The following is a 17,186-nucleotide window of genomic DNA, read 5'->3' as shown; positions in this document are numbered from 1 at the left end:
GGCGGCTCATGTTCATCTTGGAGTCAATAATGACTCCAAGATCCCTTTCCGCCTCTGTGCTTTCAAGAAGGGAACTCCCCAGCCTGTATGTGTGCTGTGGATTCCTTCTCCCAAGGTGCAGCACCCTGCATTTGTCTATGTTGACCCCCATCCTATTCTCATCTGCCCACTTTTTTAATTTGTCTAAATCTAGTTGCAGCCACTCTCTCCCTTCAAGTGTGTCCACCTTGCCCCACATCTTAGTGTCATCAGCAAATTTGGACAGCATGCTTTCCACCCCCTCGTCCAAGTTGCTGATGAAGATGTTAAACAGTGCGGGCCCAAGGACCGAGCCCTGGGGTACCCCACTGCTCATATCTCGCCAGGTTGAGTACAACCCGTCCACCACTACTCTCTGGGTGCGCCCCGTCAGCCAATTTTTTACCCATCCAACTGCGCAGGCATCAATGCCACAGTCGCTTAATTTATTGATGAGGATGGGGTGAGGAAAGACTACGTCCACAGCGACACCATCATCCAAGGATTTAGTTACTTGGTCATAAAAGGCAATCAGGTTGGTCAGGCAGGACCTGCCTTTGATGAACCCATACTGATTGCCCCTGAGCATGATCTCCCCTGCTGCCCCCCAACAGATGTGCTCCTTGGTGAGTCTCTCCAAGATCTTCCTGAGCACTGAGGTGAGGCTTACAGGCCTATAGTTACTTGGGTCCTCCTTCCTCCCCTTCTTGAAAATTGCGACCACATTAGCCATTTTCCAATTCCCCGGCACCTGGCCAGATGACCATGAATGCTCAAACAGCCGGGCCAAGGGCTCTGTGATGACCCCTGCCAGCTCCCTCAACATACTTGGGAAGATGAATGTCTTCCATTGGGCTTCTGGGGCCTTTTGCTCTTTTGTTATTGATTAATCATTGTCGCTTTTCCTAGACAAATGTGCGTCCTCAGCAGTGATGTATCTCATTGTACATGCTCTTCCTTGGAGTCTTTGTTTGTGCCCCCAATCCAGCCACCATGTGTTACATAAATAAATAGTCATTAACACAGGGAAATGGGGTTCTGCATTGATATCTATTTTACAATGCATGTACATTGAAAGATGCAATTTTGCACACATTTTTATGGATCAACAGAGGTTAGAGCATGACTGTCCTGACCTATTGGGAGTTATGTCACATAAATATTCATAAGTAAATTAATACCAGCGTGTGATATGTACATTGCAGCACTTCTCTTGTCAATTTCTAGTCATTTGATAGTGCACCAGACAGAAGAGCAGAACTATAAAGACCAATAATACATTTAGCAAACTCAAAGAAAATTTAAAATACATAATATTCTTCTAGTTATTGAAACATTTTTCTGTGTTGGTAATAATAACCTAAGTTCTGAATTTTAGTATTAAATTATTGTGGTTTTGAAGGATGGGATATAGGTGTATGCGAGTATCTGCATATAATAGTGATAGAAAAAATTTAAAAATAGTAGACAGATAACTTCCAAGATGTATGCCATCTAGATGATGCAAATTAATAAGTATTGTAACCAAGAACATGTTTTTTTTCAAAACTTTGTTTCTTAATGATTTTTGTGCATGGCCAAAATATAGATTGCTCAATGAAAACTGAGTCAGAGTAATGTGAAGAAAGAGTTTTCATAAATGTTGTCTTCAGTATCAAATGTGTCCTTTTGTTTTCTGATTCTTGTGTGGTAGTGTATTTACTCCTTTTTGGCCAGTTGAGCCCCAGAAAAAAGAAGAGCTTCAAGCAAGTACATGATGGCATGTTTATTTTTTTTCTCTGTAGCTTCCCTACATATTTTATGTTTTATAAAGTATGTATTGCAGTAATGCCACATTCATTTTGAAAGCTCCATTGTTAGAAACTATCTTATAAGGACAAGTAAACATTCAGTCTTTTTTTTAATAGATCTCTCTCTCTCCCACAGTTATTCCTCTTTGGGATTTTTTTTATATCATTATATTAATGAAATCATAAATGCTTGGAAAGAAATCCTTGGTTTAACTGTGTAAGTCCTCACGGTCATTGTTACACAGGATGACGTTGCTAAGCTAATACAAAATGAAACATTTTAAGTGTTTTAAACATTGTGATGTGATGTATTTATTTTTTAATTCTTGCTTTGTAAGCAAAAATGTTTATTCTTAGTTATGGTAATTTTGCCTTTATTATTATCATCTTTTTTAATTGGGCAGCCTGCAGCCAGATACATTTTTAATTGGTTTGAAACTTTTTTTGAGATTTCCTGGTAATCTCAGCTGCTTCCCTCAAGTTGTGTCTGTATTAATGACCAAAACTTTAAAATTTGCTTAATGTTTTATTAGACCTTGAAACGGTAGCACCATCCAATACAATTTTTAGTGGGTATTTTGTGGGGGGGGTTTGCTACTGTCTTTTTTCCCTTGGCAACCTTTTTGATTCATGCAGTTAAGCGTGAAAGTCTATACTGTGCAGCATAGAACGCAGAGGTAGGGGAAGAGGAAGTTGAGGTGACAACACCATCAGTAGTCGACTTCCTTAATCTTGGGCTGTGCTTAGGCCTTAGAGATGGCTTTGGTGCAAGTTAGGCATCCCTTTGGGTGCTTCTGAATTACAGCAGATTCTTTATGGCTGCTATATGATATCACATTGCCTGGCACCTCAAGACTGTTGTGGTGATGTCCACTATGTCACCGTTCTGAGAGCATCTTTTTGAGTGTTGTTAATAGTGCCTATGCTGGAAGGAATCTTTCCTGGACTGAAATAAGGGATTTTAGTATCCCTTTACACCACATTGCCTTTTTATCTGGTATTTCCCCACATAACTGAGATTAATATTCATTATAATAGTATTCAATTTAAGGCCGTCTTTTAAAGTGAAAAAGGATTGTGTCTCTCGTTCCCTCTTGTTCTTCATAGTTTCTTGTTTAAATGTTGTCACCAAATAGCATTTGTTTAAAAAAAAAGTAATAGAATTCCTTTGACTTTAATAGAAATCCCAAAATAAATATCATTGGTACTCAACAGCTGCATATAAGTCCCATCTACATTTAAACAGTAAGGTTGTACTATAAACCAGAAGCTGGGAAATCAAGCCTGATGCCTCTGACTTAGATATCTATTTCTGGCTTTTTCAAAGTGTTCGTAACATAATAAAATATTTTCGTTTCTGAAGGCATTATGGTCTTTTATGCAAATATGTTTCTTTATAACATGCAAACACTCATGGAAGTTATTTACAAAGTATAATTTCTCACAGTGTAATGAATTATTTTTTTCATTTTTTCCCCAAAAAGTTGAGACTAAACTATGTTATAGATTTCCTTTTCAAAAGAAAAATATTTGAAACTGAATTGAAGTGTTTGTTCAGTTTTAGTTAAATTTTTGCACTGGTTAGTGTTTCTCTGAATTACAGTTTGCATGAGTTTAAGCGAATGCTTATAACCAACTTAAACCCCATGTCCTGCAAATAGAAGGTTTAAAACAAAAATGCTGATATAATTTTGTTGCAGTAGTGTGAATGCATAACTAATTTAACAGTGAAGTTTTGACTCTTTAAATTTATAATTATGGTTCCATGCCCATGAAAGATAATACTGATTTAGTCCACTGTAACTGCCTTACTATAATTTAAAATAGATTTTCCAAAATTAATTTAATTAAATAAAACCTGTGTGTGTGTCCCATTACTACCTATGTCAGTTGAAACCTTCTTAGAGTAGGAATTATCCTTTTCAGGTCTAGTATAGCTTCAGGCATACTACTAGCTCTTACCAAAATTAATAAAATATTGATTGGTAAAACTAGAATTAAGTCTAAATGCCTGAACAAGTGTGATTTAGTGACATTGCACCCATTTATACCAGAAATGCATTTAATCTATAATCTAACTTTGCCTACTGGAGAGAATTAACCTGTTTTCACATGAGTTTCAATAACTTGTATACTGCATGATTTAGCTGCAGTTGTCGACAAAGACTAAAGAACTGGTTAGTTTGTTTCTTACCTTAATGTGGAATTAAAACATTTTTCCAAACTGGTTCTAGTAAATTGTTTGCTGATCCTTATCTGCACTGGGTACATTTATTATTGTGTTAAGGGTTAAAACTAGTGAAACAGTTACTACAGAAAATATTGAAAATATTTCAAATGATTCTCAATGAATCTCCTGCCAACCAGGATCACAATTTGGATAGATGACTGTGTATAGTTACTTTATTTTATTTAAAATATATATACTCATTGATACACCATCATTAGTAGTTAATATTTTATATAAGATTGACACTAAAATATTTTTTCTTAGTTTACTTGCCCTTCTTGACTCATATGTTCTATAAATATTTCATCCAAAACAAGCTGTGACCCATTTTGCTATTTTGACTATATAAAAAAAATTATTGGTTTAAGTTGAATAAACTCCTGGGTTTGCAATCAGATTTTACAATAAATTGGTTCTTATAATAATTGCACATTAATTTTTTTTTTTTTTGTAACAGATCTCCATTTATTTCATTTAGCTGCAAAGCATTTTTATTCAGTGTTGTAACTTTAAGCTAAGCAGTTTGACTGGCTTTTGCCTTTTCTTTTTCTCCTGTGGCAGCGTATTGCTATTTTGCTTAAGATGCATAGTGAGAGCAACGTGGCCTTTCCTTTAGTTTGTCACATTGCTATAATTAAAATGAAGTGTTTTGCTCTAATTTGCTTTTAATGCATGGTAAATTAAACATGCATACCATTTAACACCTTTTCAAACGGCAACATCTGCACCTTACCTACTTTTAAAATTCAGTGTTTTGTAGTATATTGGAATTTATGAAATTGTTACTGTGTGTATGTCTAGGAGCAATGCACAGTCAAGTGGAACCTCTCAGTGACTCGTGGGCTCGACTAAAACACAGCAGAGATTGGCTGTACAGTTCCTCTTACTCATTTGTTGAGTCTGATTTCGATCTCTCAAAATCCCTTGGAGTTCATACTTTAATTGAAAACGTTGTCAGCTTTGTAAGTGGAGATGTGGGAAACTCACCTGGTTTTAAGGAGCCCGAAGAAAGTATGTCAACAAGTCCTCAGGCTTCAATAATTGCAATGGAACAGCAGCAGCTAAGGGCTGAGGTAAGACGCTGTTAAACTATGTTATATTCCTTATGTACTAAATAAATATTCTGAATTTTAACTTTAAAATTAATCTGTATCAGGGTACTGACCCTTAAGCCCTGGTAGAATGATTTTGAACTTTGATTTGCAGGTGAGCTGATTATGTTTTCTTGACTTCTGAATAATAAAATTATTATATATAGTGTTTCATCAGCAAACAACATTTTTCATTGTTTTTAAGCTGCGTTTGGAAGCACTTCATCAGATCCTAGTATTGCTGTCAGGAATGGAGGAAAAAGGCAGTGCACCACTAATGGGAACCCGTCAAGGGTCAGGATTTCAGTCTTCCTCACTGCTTACTTCTGTTAGGCTACAGTTTCTAGCTGGATGCTTTGGCTTGGGCACTGTTGGACATGCAGGTTCCAAAGGAGAGAGTGTCCGACTGCATCACTATCAGGTATGAGACCTATTTAAGTAGCTTGAAAAAGTACTTGTTTTCCATTTCTTAAATCTGTCTAAATAAATGGCTTCAGGTGTTTCAAGTTGAAAATGTTAACAGCTCTTACTTAAGTCTAGTGGTGCTCAACCTTCTAGCCTCACAGGCCAGGTGAGTGGTGTAGGGCCAGTCTGTGGGCAAGATCTGTCCACAGGCCAGTTCCTGCCTGGTGTCAGTCCACAGATGCTATCTGATGCACCAGCCACACCCTGTGCACCAGATCTGGCCATGGCCAAACCCCATGAGCTGGTATGAGACCAGAAACATGGTGACAGGGTAGTAGTGATATCATTAATCGCTGCAGCACTTGAAGCCATAGCAGTTAACACTGCCACCTTTCCTTACTACCAAATGTTCAGCCCTGTAGAGAATCCCATAGGCTAAATCACTGCAGCTCTTGAAGGTAGAGCAATTAACACCACCGCTTCTCCCCTACTGCCAAATTTTCAGCCCTGTGGGGAACCACATGGGCCAGATGACTCAGACCTGTGGGCCAGGAGTCGAGCACCACTGCCTTAGTCTGATCAAAGCCATTAAGAGAATCCTCTTGCAATTTTTGTGCATATATAGCTTCAAAAATTTTATGTGGAGCCTTAAATTTTTCTCTGTGTAGAAAAAATGTTCAGGGAAGGTAGGTTTTTGCCTTTTTGATCCAGTTAAAAATATTGTCAAGCAGCTAGATTGGGGTCAACATCATTCTTGGGCAGAGTGCCAAAAACACCCGCAACCTCAGCTTGTAAGATGTTGGCGTGCCAGGGGTGGACAGCAAGGGAGCCTCAAGGGGCCCTATCCTTATTGTGGCAGTGCAGCCCTGGCCCCTTCCCTGCCATTCTTCCCATGGCATGCATTCATTCGCCACCAACAGCAGCAGCTGAGACTCCACAGACCCCAATGTAGCTGTTTGCAGCCTTCCAGCTGCCTGCCACAGCTGGCCCAGGCTCTGGGCTGGCCCCCGCCACCTACCATGGAGCCCGGGCTTCTTGTAACAGGTGGTGAGGAGGCCTCAAGCAGCTGCAGCAGCATCTGCAGAGCCCCAGCCCGGCTCCTTGCTGGTGGCAGGTGCATGCAAGCCTCAAGGCGGATGGTGGAGAAAGAGTCAGGGCTACAGACTGGACCTCTTGCAGCTCCCCTGCTGTCTGCCCCAAGGCATGTGCACCAAGCAAAATGCCTTTGTGCTGGGGGTTGCCTATCCCTGACCTAGAGTCGCATATGCTGTGCTTTAAAAAAAATAATCTATTTTTTCTCTTTACTAAATATAAGAGATGGTTTAAACTTGTCCTCAAGATTGTGGTACATCCCCTTATGTCTTTTCACCTTTCAGCTTTTGTCTCTTGTGATTTAAACCACAGTCCTATCAGTTGTAATCTTGTCTCTGTTTTTTGTACTGTACCAAATATTTTCCTTAGCACTTTGTTTTCAAACACTTGCAACCTTTTTCCATTTTCCTTTGTCAGCATCCAGGATTCAGATCTGTATAAAGAGACAGAGCATTTGTAATATAAAATTGGATTTTAAGGTTGTTTCAGATTTTCCACAATTCCATTATTTTATCCCGGCTCAATAGGCATATATATTGGCACTATAAATTTTCATCTTGATTTCTCCTGTTATTTAATTGTCCTCAGTGATTATTGTGTGTAAATATTTAAATTCCTCTACTTTTTCCACATTGTCATTCCCTATCCTTATCCTTATCTTCCTGTGATCTTGAGATTTATTTCTGGATGTGATTGTATATTTAGTCTTCCTGACAGTGATAGCAAGCCTACTTTTTGGCTCAAGTATGATCTCTGTATTGTACTGTTTCCATTTAGTCTTCTACTAGGCAGGGATTGTCTACATACCTGATACAGTTGTTCAGCTGCAGACCTTTTCCTTCTTCCTCAGTGGTTCTTATAATCTTTTCCAGCATCAAGCTGAAAAGCATCAGTGACATTGCATCACTTTGTTTCAGTACACATCTTAGTAAGGCATACCAAGTTCCTGGGAAGTCCAAACCCTACCATGATTGACCACAGTGACTTTTCTATTATTGTATCAGTTGCAATCCTAGCTTTTTAAAATTGCTTTTAAGGCAGCAGCAAACAATCCATTGCCTTGTCTTCTCTTGTTCCCATTCTCTCTTTGCCTGTAGGAGGCCAAAAATCCAAGAGCTTTGACCCCTAAATGGGGTTTGATGATTTTCCATCTCCCCCTCCCCCTTCATAGTAGAGAAGGGGCCAAATAAAGGACCCCAGCAGGAAAGAGATGTTTCTTCTCTGGGAAGATCCTCACAAGAGGAGGAGAGTTCACAACTCTTTGACAGGAGGTATGAGGTTTGGGCAACGTACTGAGAACTCTGCTTCCTTTCACCCTCCCCAGTTTGAGACTGTTCTTGAGAACATTCTCACATGGTGAGGGAATTCTCTTCTTTTGGGACTCAACAAACTATACCAACTACACCAGGGGCGGGCAGTTATTTTGGGCAGAGGAACACTTAGTGAGTTTTGGCAAGTCATTGAGTGCTGCATGACAGGCAGCCCAGGATAGATAAATATTAATTTTCTAAATTTTTTAGGGGCCAGATAGAATGGCCTGGCGGGCCACATTTTGCCCACCCCTGAACTACACTGACCAAGGAGTAAGTATTAGATTGACCTTATAGCTCTCAGTCAAGCCTGCCTCTAAAAGGTGAACACTTCAAGGCTCCATTTCAAGTTCCTATATGTGAAACGAAGTGATACAGTAAGAAATCCAGTGATTTTGTTTTTTCTCATTGCTGACTTTTGCCTTCCCAAAAGAAAGATTTGGAATGTTATAGAGATGCCTGCTTAAACGTCACCTTTAGGTTATATATTGTAGGATGAAGAATGTGGATACTCTACAGGGGTGAGTCAGGTGATATTTTTCTCCCTACTAGAGTCATGGGATAATTTTATCAGTGGTAGAAACCTGTTGAGTAGTGTGCAATTCCTTTAGAGATGAATTAGAGAGGCTGTTGTCATTCAATTGGAATGGTAAATGAAAGTGTTACCAGCTCAGTAGAACCCAGACTTTTCAAAGGGTTAGAGTCCTTAGCTCCCTGCAAAGACATTATTGTGAACTAACTGGGGGTGTACGTAGAGTCAGTAACAGCTGTGCAGGATGGCTGAGGCGCTCCAGCTGTTTGCTGAGGCTTTTGTTTCTAAGGGTGCTGTTTCACCAGATGTACAGGACTATGGCTATGCTTTAAGTGAAGTGGTACCCTTTTGAAGTAAAGCCACAGTAATGAGCTGAGTGACTCGTTAATTTGGCAACCCGTTGCAAGTTAAGCTATTAACCATTAAATTAACCATCCCTGTACAAGAAATCTGGGTTCCCCTGTACCAGACTTTCTTCCTGTTGGTGTATATATTACCATAATCTGCAGTTCCATATCATTCTGAGTCTGGGGAAGTCGGAAGCACTTTGCAAACCCAACTGACTCCATTTTCATAACGTTTTAACAGTTGAAAAATATTGACAAAGAGGTTCCATGACATTCCCAAGGTCAGATAGCAAGACTGCAGTCAGAAGTAGAATCCAGATTTACTGAGTCATAAATACAAACCATATTTTCTGAATCCCAGGGTTGCATTTTAATCATTAGCCTATATTTCCTGTTTATTACTGTAATTAGGATCATAGGAGAGTAGGGCTGGAAGGGCCCTCACAAAGTCATCTTGTCCAGCTCTGCTCAAGACAGAATCGTCCCTGATTAATTAAGAAACTAAAGTTCATACAGCTATTACAGTGCTTATTTGTTTGATGCAGGATGGTATCAGAGCAGCTAAGAGAAGTATTCAGATTGAAATTCAGGTGGCGGTGCACAAAATTTACCAGCAATTATCTGCTACGTTGGAAAGAGCACTGCAAGCAAATAAACACCACATAGGTAAATAGAGAATCCACTTAAAAATGCAGTATAATCTGTTTCCACACAGAGCCAAACTCATAGGAGAAGTGATTAATTTATGGGGAAAAGAAGTTTTATTTTTTTTATTTACCCTGTGAATGTATGTGTAGAGTGAATTACTGCTTTCCCTAGAGGTGGTCCCTCCCCATCAACAATGAGTAATATCAGAGTGGTTCTATAGAGAGCCCTGCAGGCTGTGGCCTTGCATGCTAAGTCACGTGCATGGAACAGTCTTGGCCTACAGGGGTGGCACAGGACCCTCCAAGTGCCTGACCCTGGCTAGGCAGGGACAGTACAGGCCCCCACCACAGGACCCAGTCTGGCTGGTTCTGTGCTATTCATCTGGCCTGTGGAGCCACAACCACGAACACCACTGAATTGCATTATTTAGAAAGAAATTTGGTTGGATTTCCGGGTTTCCAAGAGGTTTCCAATTTAACCCTAGGTTTTTTTATGGTGCAAGCAAAATTTTAAGAAGACACTAAAATGTGTCTCGCACTTCTCCTTCATGTACCTGAACAGTCTTTGAAAACTGGAAAGGAACTATGAACAGGAAAGCTCTTCTGTTTCTAAAGCTATTTGTCCTAGCGTCTGAGGCAGGCAGTACTCATTTGTTGCCAGCCGTAAAGAATACTCGTCCTTAAAAGATCCTAACCCAAAGTATAACTTAACCAAGAGCATCTGGGGGATTCTGTACACAGGACAGTTAAAATGGTACAATTTTTGGTTTGGGCCCAAACGTACTTCTGGGCCATGTAGCTGTTGTCTTCCTTGTTTCTTTTGTGAGTTGAATGGAAGTGAAATAAATTGCATTGAAATTAATTTCAGGTGCATATAGGAAATGTAAGGTTTTGTCTCACTTATCACTTCTGGGGAAACTTCAAGATGTGAGGCAGCGGCCCTTGGGAATATAATCTGAAAATTGCCACACCACACTCAGTAGCCTATCCCCCAGACGCATCACTGGGGCAGACCATTTGCGGGAGGGCCCAATGGTAACCCGGAAGGAGCTGTCTGTACTAACACTGGGCTTACAAAAAGAAAAAAAAATTAGCCATACTGCTCATTGACTTGACTGACATTCCATAAGCAGTACATATTCTGTTAAAGACCTAATTATTGTAGTATGTTGACTCTACTGTTTTACTTTTTAGAAGCTCAGCAACGCCTCCTACTGGTAACTGTCTTCGCTCTAAGTGTACACTACCAGCCTGTTGATGTCTCCCTGGCTATTTCCACTGGTTTGCTTAATGTGCTGTCCCAGCTGTGTGGCACAGACACCATGTTAGGGCAACCACTGCAGCTGTTGCCCAAGACTGGTATTTCCCAGCTCAGTACTGCTTTGAAAGTAGCCAGTACAAGGTTACTTCAAATCCTCGCTATCACTACAGGGTAAGCACTGAAGTTTGTTTGTTTCTTTGGAAAAAAAACCCTGTGTAATTACAGAATGGTGTTCAGAAGTGCTTCAGCTAAAAAGAAAAACTAGACAACATTTTTAGAGAAGAGCTAATCAAAGTGACATTCACCCTTCTGATAAAGTAATTAACTACTGCTGAGGAGAATTCAAGTGTGCGTTCAGGATGCTTAATGTCTGCCTTCTTTTCTGATATCATCCCCATTTCCTATGTAGCCTTGGTGAAGCTTTATGTAGCTTTCAGTAAAGATTGTCTGGACTATTCTGAAGCTAATAATAATGGGATGGGATTTCTTGAGTTAGAGATACTACTCTGTCACCCAGTTTGCAGACTGTTTTCTGATCACTATTGGTATCTGTTGGATCAGTGAATATGGGACTATACGTAGTTATATACTTAATGAAGAAAAGATCTGGTGGAAAAAAGTCTGTTTTGATCAAGAGTTGTATGAAATGTTCAGTTTAGTTCATTTCTTCTGATGCTTAAAGAAGGAAACGCAATGGTTTCTAAATCTGCCTTTAAAAAATCTGGGGCTGTGGTGGTAATGTAATTTTTCAAACTTTTGAGAGATTGATTCAGTGCCTGTTTAAGTCAAAGGAAAGGCCTCCTGCTGTCTAAACTTTGGACCCTCCTCTTAAAACCAGAGGTCAAGTTCTTGTTTATCATAAATGAAAATAAGTTATCATAAAACTAAAACTAAATAATTTTATATCCTGGATACTGTTTGCTGAAGTGAGTTCAGGGACTAGAAAAGTGCATAGCTTTTCTGGTATGACTGACTATATATCCAGTGTTATATTAGCATCTTATTTTCATATGTACCAAATTGATACATACTTTTCTTAATAATTTTTTCTTGCAGTAGCTCAAACTTTAATTTTCAATTTTTCACATAGAACCTATGCTGATAAATTGAGCCCCAAAGTGGTCCAGTCTCTGCTGGATTTGCTGTGCAGTCAGTTGAAGAACCTTTTATCACAAGCTGGTGTAATGCTTATGGCTTCGTTTGGAGAAGGGGAAGTGGAAGAGGTTGAGGAGGACTCGAAAAAGATAGATTCAAATAGAGAAAATGAGAAGAGAGACTTCAGAGGTACTGTGTTGCATTATTTTGTTATTTGGAATTTAAAAAAAACTATGTTGATCTGCCATTTACTCACATGTAGAATAGTTCAAAATGATGCTAGATAAATAGTCTCTGCTCTTACCAGTATTATGCCCAGTTTGCCATTTCTAAAGAGCTGTGTAAGTTGCAACAGATTTAGTTTCACGTTGTTTCCTTAGTTTACAGAATTAGGAAAATATTTTGCCCCCCAAAATAAACTTGTCATACTGGCAATTTTCACAAGTGAGATTAAAGGAAAGCAAAATTTCCAAAATGGTCAGAATTCAGCTCTGAATTCTATACTGCCAATCAGTATGGCATGTTCTCTCCTTGTTAAAATTTAAGGTCTGTGGAAATGTTGAATTTCTGCAGAGCTTCAGTATGAATTGATGGAAAGAAGTCTGCGTTAAATCTGAATATTTAGAGGTCTGTAGTTAATACTTAAAATATGAAAGTGGTCAAATAATGTTGTATCCCATAAGGAAAATATTTGGTATGATAAGATATACAAAACAGTTTTAATTGCTAGGGAAACTGTGTTCAAAGCCACTAATGATGATGATTTAGTTCTGTATGTGTTAATTTATTAGACTGTTCACAGGCATCTTTATTTTTTAAATAGTTTTGTAGCTGATGATTCAGAGGATGGGATAATATTAAGTATGTTTAATGCAGATGAAGATTTAATTTTCTTTCATCACAGTCACCCACTAAGTAAGACAGTAATGATCGATTTAGTGCATTCTTTTACTAAGATTCAGGGACTAAGCAGCACTAAGCAGCACTTGGTGTATAGCATCGCAAATCCAATTGGGGAAAAAAAAAGAACCTATTAGTAATATTGAGGATATGTAGTCGTTAGTGTCATATTAATGTTTTTTAATTACTTACAAGCATACTCTTTACATAATATGAATCTGATCAATTTAAACTTGATTTTTTTTTTAATAATATGTGCTATTATGCATTACAGGTAATGAATTGTACTCATCTGCATGCCAAATGATCTAATTTTGTATATGCAGTTGTAGTAATTGTGCATATAATTGTGTGCACAACTTAATTTTCCAATCCAACTGTCTGTTTGCTGAAGTGTACCTGTGCCTGATATTTTTTTAGAAGTAGTTAAGATGTGCTAGAGACATATTTGTAGCCTTAAAAATCAATTTGTAGTTAAGCTTGTGGCATTTTGTTCTCGACTTTCACTGTTCTGAAGTAAAAAAACCTAACCACACCTGAACATCTCCCTTAATTTTAAATGATCTGACTTTTCTTCCATTCTAATTGTGTGTAAATGTAGGCTGCATATTAGGGGCACACTGATAAAGATTTCCTTGGCTGATACAGATAGCCGATTATTCATCAGGCATATCGGGTGATACCAAACTGATAACTGATTTACAGGAACGCAGCCAGGCAGTGTGGAGATCAGCGCCCTGCAGGTAAGTCTGTGGAGAGGAAGGGATGTGGGGAGGGTGCAGATCAAGGCCCCCATGGTGAGGGAGTGGAGCTGGGGCTGGGGCAAGGCTATGAATGGGACCCCAGGGCCAGGATAGGGTGCAGGACAGAGCCACAGGCAGGTTTTCCAGGGGATCAGCGTCCCAGCGCTTTAAAATGGTGGCGGGGGTGCTTGAACTAAAGCTCATTGAATGAGGTTTAGTTCGAGCACCTCACCCTCACCACCATTTTTAAGCGCCTAGGACTCTTTTAACCGGAGTGGGGCCGAGCAGGGTGAGGGTGGAGGCGGGCTGCCCGCTGTGGGCTTGGGGCTCTTTGCTCTGCTGCCTTTGCCTTGGGAGCCACGCACTGGCTGCGCTACGTCCCCTGCCTGTCCAGCAGTGGGCGGCACAGCTTGCCACCACCACTGCCGCTGGACAGGCAGGGGACATGGCATGGCCAGCATACAGCTCCTGGGGCAAAGGCAGTAGGGCAAAAAGCCCCAAACCCACAGCGGACAGCCCGCTTTTGCCCTCACCCCTCTCAGCTTGGCTCTGGTTAAAAGGATCGGGGCACTTAAAAATGGTGTCAGGGGCACTTGAACTAAAGCTCACTTGATGCCACCACTTTTAAGCACGAGGACACTGATTCCCTGGATGAGCCGCCTGCGGCTCTGTCCTGTTTTCCCCTGGGCCCCAGGCTCCCATTCACTGCTGTGCCCCAGCCTTAACCCCTGTCTCACTTCCTCCCTCATCATGGGGGGGCCTTCATCTGCCCTGCCTCCCCCTGCCACGCTCCTTGCCCTCCACAGAGTTACCTGCAGGGTGCTGCTCTCCATGCTGCCCAGCTGCATTTCTGGCTGTGTGCATGAGTGCGGCTATGAGGATGCGTGCAGCATCTGGGGGCCCTGGGCAGAAGGCATATTATATTTATCAGTACGTTATTGGCTATACTGGCCAAAAAAAGCTGATAACCAATAATGTTAATTTTCCTTTTATCAGTGCTGATCTGATATGGCACTGCTATATCAGTGCACCTCTATTGCATATACACATTCAAATGATCTGGGAGAATTTTCACAGGTTTGTTCTCCTGTTAGAAAGACTTACCTGGAGATGCCTGAACAGACATTTGAGTGTTGTGCCCTTGAAGAGCAGAGAGCTTGTAGTGGTAATGTTGTTCAACCTGGGAGCCCTTTTGCACATATCTTGGCCTGCTCTGCAGACTCCCTCAGTCTGTCTAGAGATAGATGGCAGCCGTACACAGAGCAGCCCTGATTAGCTGACCCAGAGTCATTCTGTGTTTCCCTGCTGCACAATGTGAGGATTGTGAAGGGGGGGTGTTCTGCTTCCTACTCAGCTGAAGTAGTAGCATCCAGCAAGTGACACACTGTCTGTGTTGGGTGAGGGGGGAGCAGGAACAAAACACCTTGGAATGCTGGAAGACTATGCTCTGGCTTCTGTCAAAAGAGAATATATACAGAGCAGCAACTCTCCCAGGAAAAACAAAATATCTGTACATAGCTATAGAATACATTGTTCTGTCTGGCTGCTGCAAGCTTATTGTTTATTTCTGTTATGAATTTTTAGTAGTAATTCTGTTTAAATTTCCAGCGGCGCTCCGAAAACAACATGCGGCAGAATTGCATTTGGGGGACTTCTTAGTTTTTCTTCGACGAGTTGTTTCTTCAAAAGCCATTCAGTCAAAAATGGCTTCTCCAAAGTGGACAGAGGTTCTCCTCAACATTGCTTCTCAAAAGTGTTGTTCAGGTACAAAAGTGGAAGGGTTCCGTGTGTATATGTGTCTATATGTGTTGTTTACAATGACAGATAGCATTGAACTATATAAGTATTCACTGGATATCTAAACTGATTTAGTCAATTTTATTGTGTGGCTATCAATATCATTCTATTCAGCATGTTTTAGGGTGGTTGTTGCATTCTTTTTTTTTTTTTTTTAGGAGTACCCCTCGTGGGGAATTTGAGGACCAGACTCCTTGCACTCCATGTGCTAGAAGCTGTGTTGCCTGCTTGTGAATCTGGGGTTGAAGATGATCAGATGGCTCAGGTTTATATATATATTTTTAATTTTTGGTTTTCTACACAGAATCTTAAGTTGCTCTGTGGCTTTTCAGAATTTTTACTTCATGGTGCTCACAAAAGATGCTCATGTTTGCTGTAAATTGAACAGAATCATTTTAATGAATATTATTTTCCATCACCTATTTTTGGGATTCAAATTATTTCACTTTTGTTCTAATGCAACAGGTTGTTGAACGATTGTTTTCACTTCTGTCTGATTGTATGTGGGAGACACCTATAGCTCAGGCTAAACATGCAATTCAAATAAAGGAGAGAGAACAAGAAATGAAGCTGCAGGTAAACGTCTTTCTCTTCTATTTTCATTAGATAGAATTGAGTTGTTATTATAAGGTATTTATTTTGTTCCACTTCTGATAGAAGCAAGGAGAATCTGAGGAAGAGGATGAGAATCTTCCTATACAGGAAGTTTCCTTTGACCCTGAGAAAGCTCAGTGTTGCATAGTGGAGAATGGTCAAATTTTAACTCATGGCAGTGGAGGTAAAGGATATGGCTTAGCATCCACAGGAGTCACTTCTGGATGTTACCAGTGGAAGGTATGTTGTATAATTGCATATTTTTTTTAATTCTGTCTTCATCTCTTCCTTCCTTCCCCTCCCCTTCTTCCCGGTATGGCTCCTTAAGTAGTCAAGCAAATGTACCGCCCTATAGGAGAAACATAATCTACTAATATAAGGCCCTTCTCACTGTAAAGTGTACTGTTCACAACTACTTCTTTAAGTGCCTCTAGTACCACTGAAGCAGGTTTAGAGTTGCTGTTTGAGTACAAGATCTGGAGACAGTGGAGCCTTTGTGTTTTCATAGAATCATAGAAAATTAGAGGTGGAAGGCACCTCAGGAGGTCATCTAGTACTACCTCCGGCTGAAAGCTGGACCATCCCTATCTAGATCATCCCAGCCAAGGCTTTGTCTAGCTGGGCCTTAAAAATCTCTAAGGTTGAAGATTCCACCACCTCTCTGGGTAACCTGTTCTAGTGCTTTACTACCCTCCTAGTGAGAGTTTTTTCCTCATATCTAACCTGAACTTCCCTTGCTGAAGCTTGAGACCATTGCTGTTTGTTCTGTTACCTGCCACCACTGAGAAGTCTCACTCCATCATCTTTGCTGAAGTCTCACTCCGTTCCTCAGGTAGTTGAAGTCTGCTATTAAATCCCCTCTCAGTCTTCTCTTTTTGAGACTATATAAGCCCAGTTCCTTCAGCCTCTCCTGAGAAGCCATGTGTCCCAGCCTCCTCTTTTGATCTTCTGTTACTGTGTTCTATCTGGTTTTGCCCTTCTGTTATAAATTATGATTTTCTCTTAAAGCTGTGGTCAGTATAAAATTAATTTAAACCAATTTTGCAAAAATCTGCTTCTCCCTCAGAGTTTTGTGATTTTTGGATAGGTGCATTAATATTAAATTTTACTTTGTCACTGATCATCATGGTAAAGGTGCTGAGTACATTTTGCATTGGACCTAACAAATCTTCATGGCTCTTTTGCAAAGCTGAATCTAGTTTCAGAAAAATCCAAATGTGAGGGAAATGAGGTATAATGCTTTAGATTTGCACTTTGTGGGGAAACCCAGTTTGGAGATGTGTAATAAGGAATTGATCTCCTTGAGCTGCTACTTCCTTGTTTGCTTGATGGGC

At 40.2% G+C, this 17,186-nt stretch overlaps 1 protein-coding gene across 1 annotated transcript in view; it reads left to right on the top strand.

The window, feature by feature from the left end:
- Positions 1-17,186, top strand: part of HERC1 (HECT and RLD domain containing E3 ubiquitin protein ligase family member 1) — a 145,165-nt gene that overhangs the window by 61,127 nt on the left and 66,852 nt on the right. The window contains exons 25-33 of the mRNA XM_006027209.2: positions 4,840-5,111; positions 5,335-5,550; positions 9,361-9,481; positions 10,657-10,894; positions 11,814-12,007; positions 15,070-15,225; positions 15,417-15,523; positions 15,724-15,834; positions 15,916-16,092. Coding sequence (XP_006027271.1) covers positions 4,840-5,111; positions 5,335-5,550; positions 9,361-9,481; positions 10,657-10,894; positions 11,814-12,007; positions 15,070-15,225; positions 15,417-15,523; positions 15,724-15,834; positions 15,916-16,092 — 1,592 coding nt within the window. The remainder of the gene's footprint in view (positions 1-4,839; positions 5,112-5,334; positions 5,551-9,360; positions 9,482-10,656; positions 10,895-11,813; positions 12,008-15,069; positions 15,226-15,416; positions 15,524-15,723; positions 15,835-15,915; positions 16,093-17,186) is intronic.

Source organism: Alligator sinensis, unplaced genomic scaffold (genome assembly GCF_000455745.1).
Source record: "Alligator sinensis unplaced genomic scaffold, ASM45574v1 scaffold954_1, whole genome shotgun sequence".
Lineage (NCBI taxonomy): Eukaryota > Metazoa > Chordata > Crocodylia > Alligatoridae > Alligator > Alligator sinensis.
This window is presented reverse-complemented; position numbering and strand designations above follow the sequence as displayed.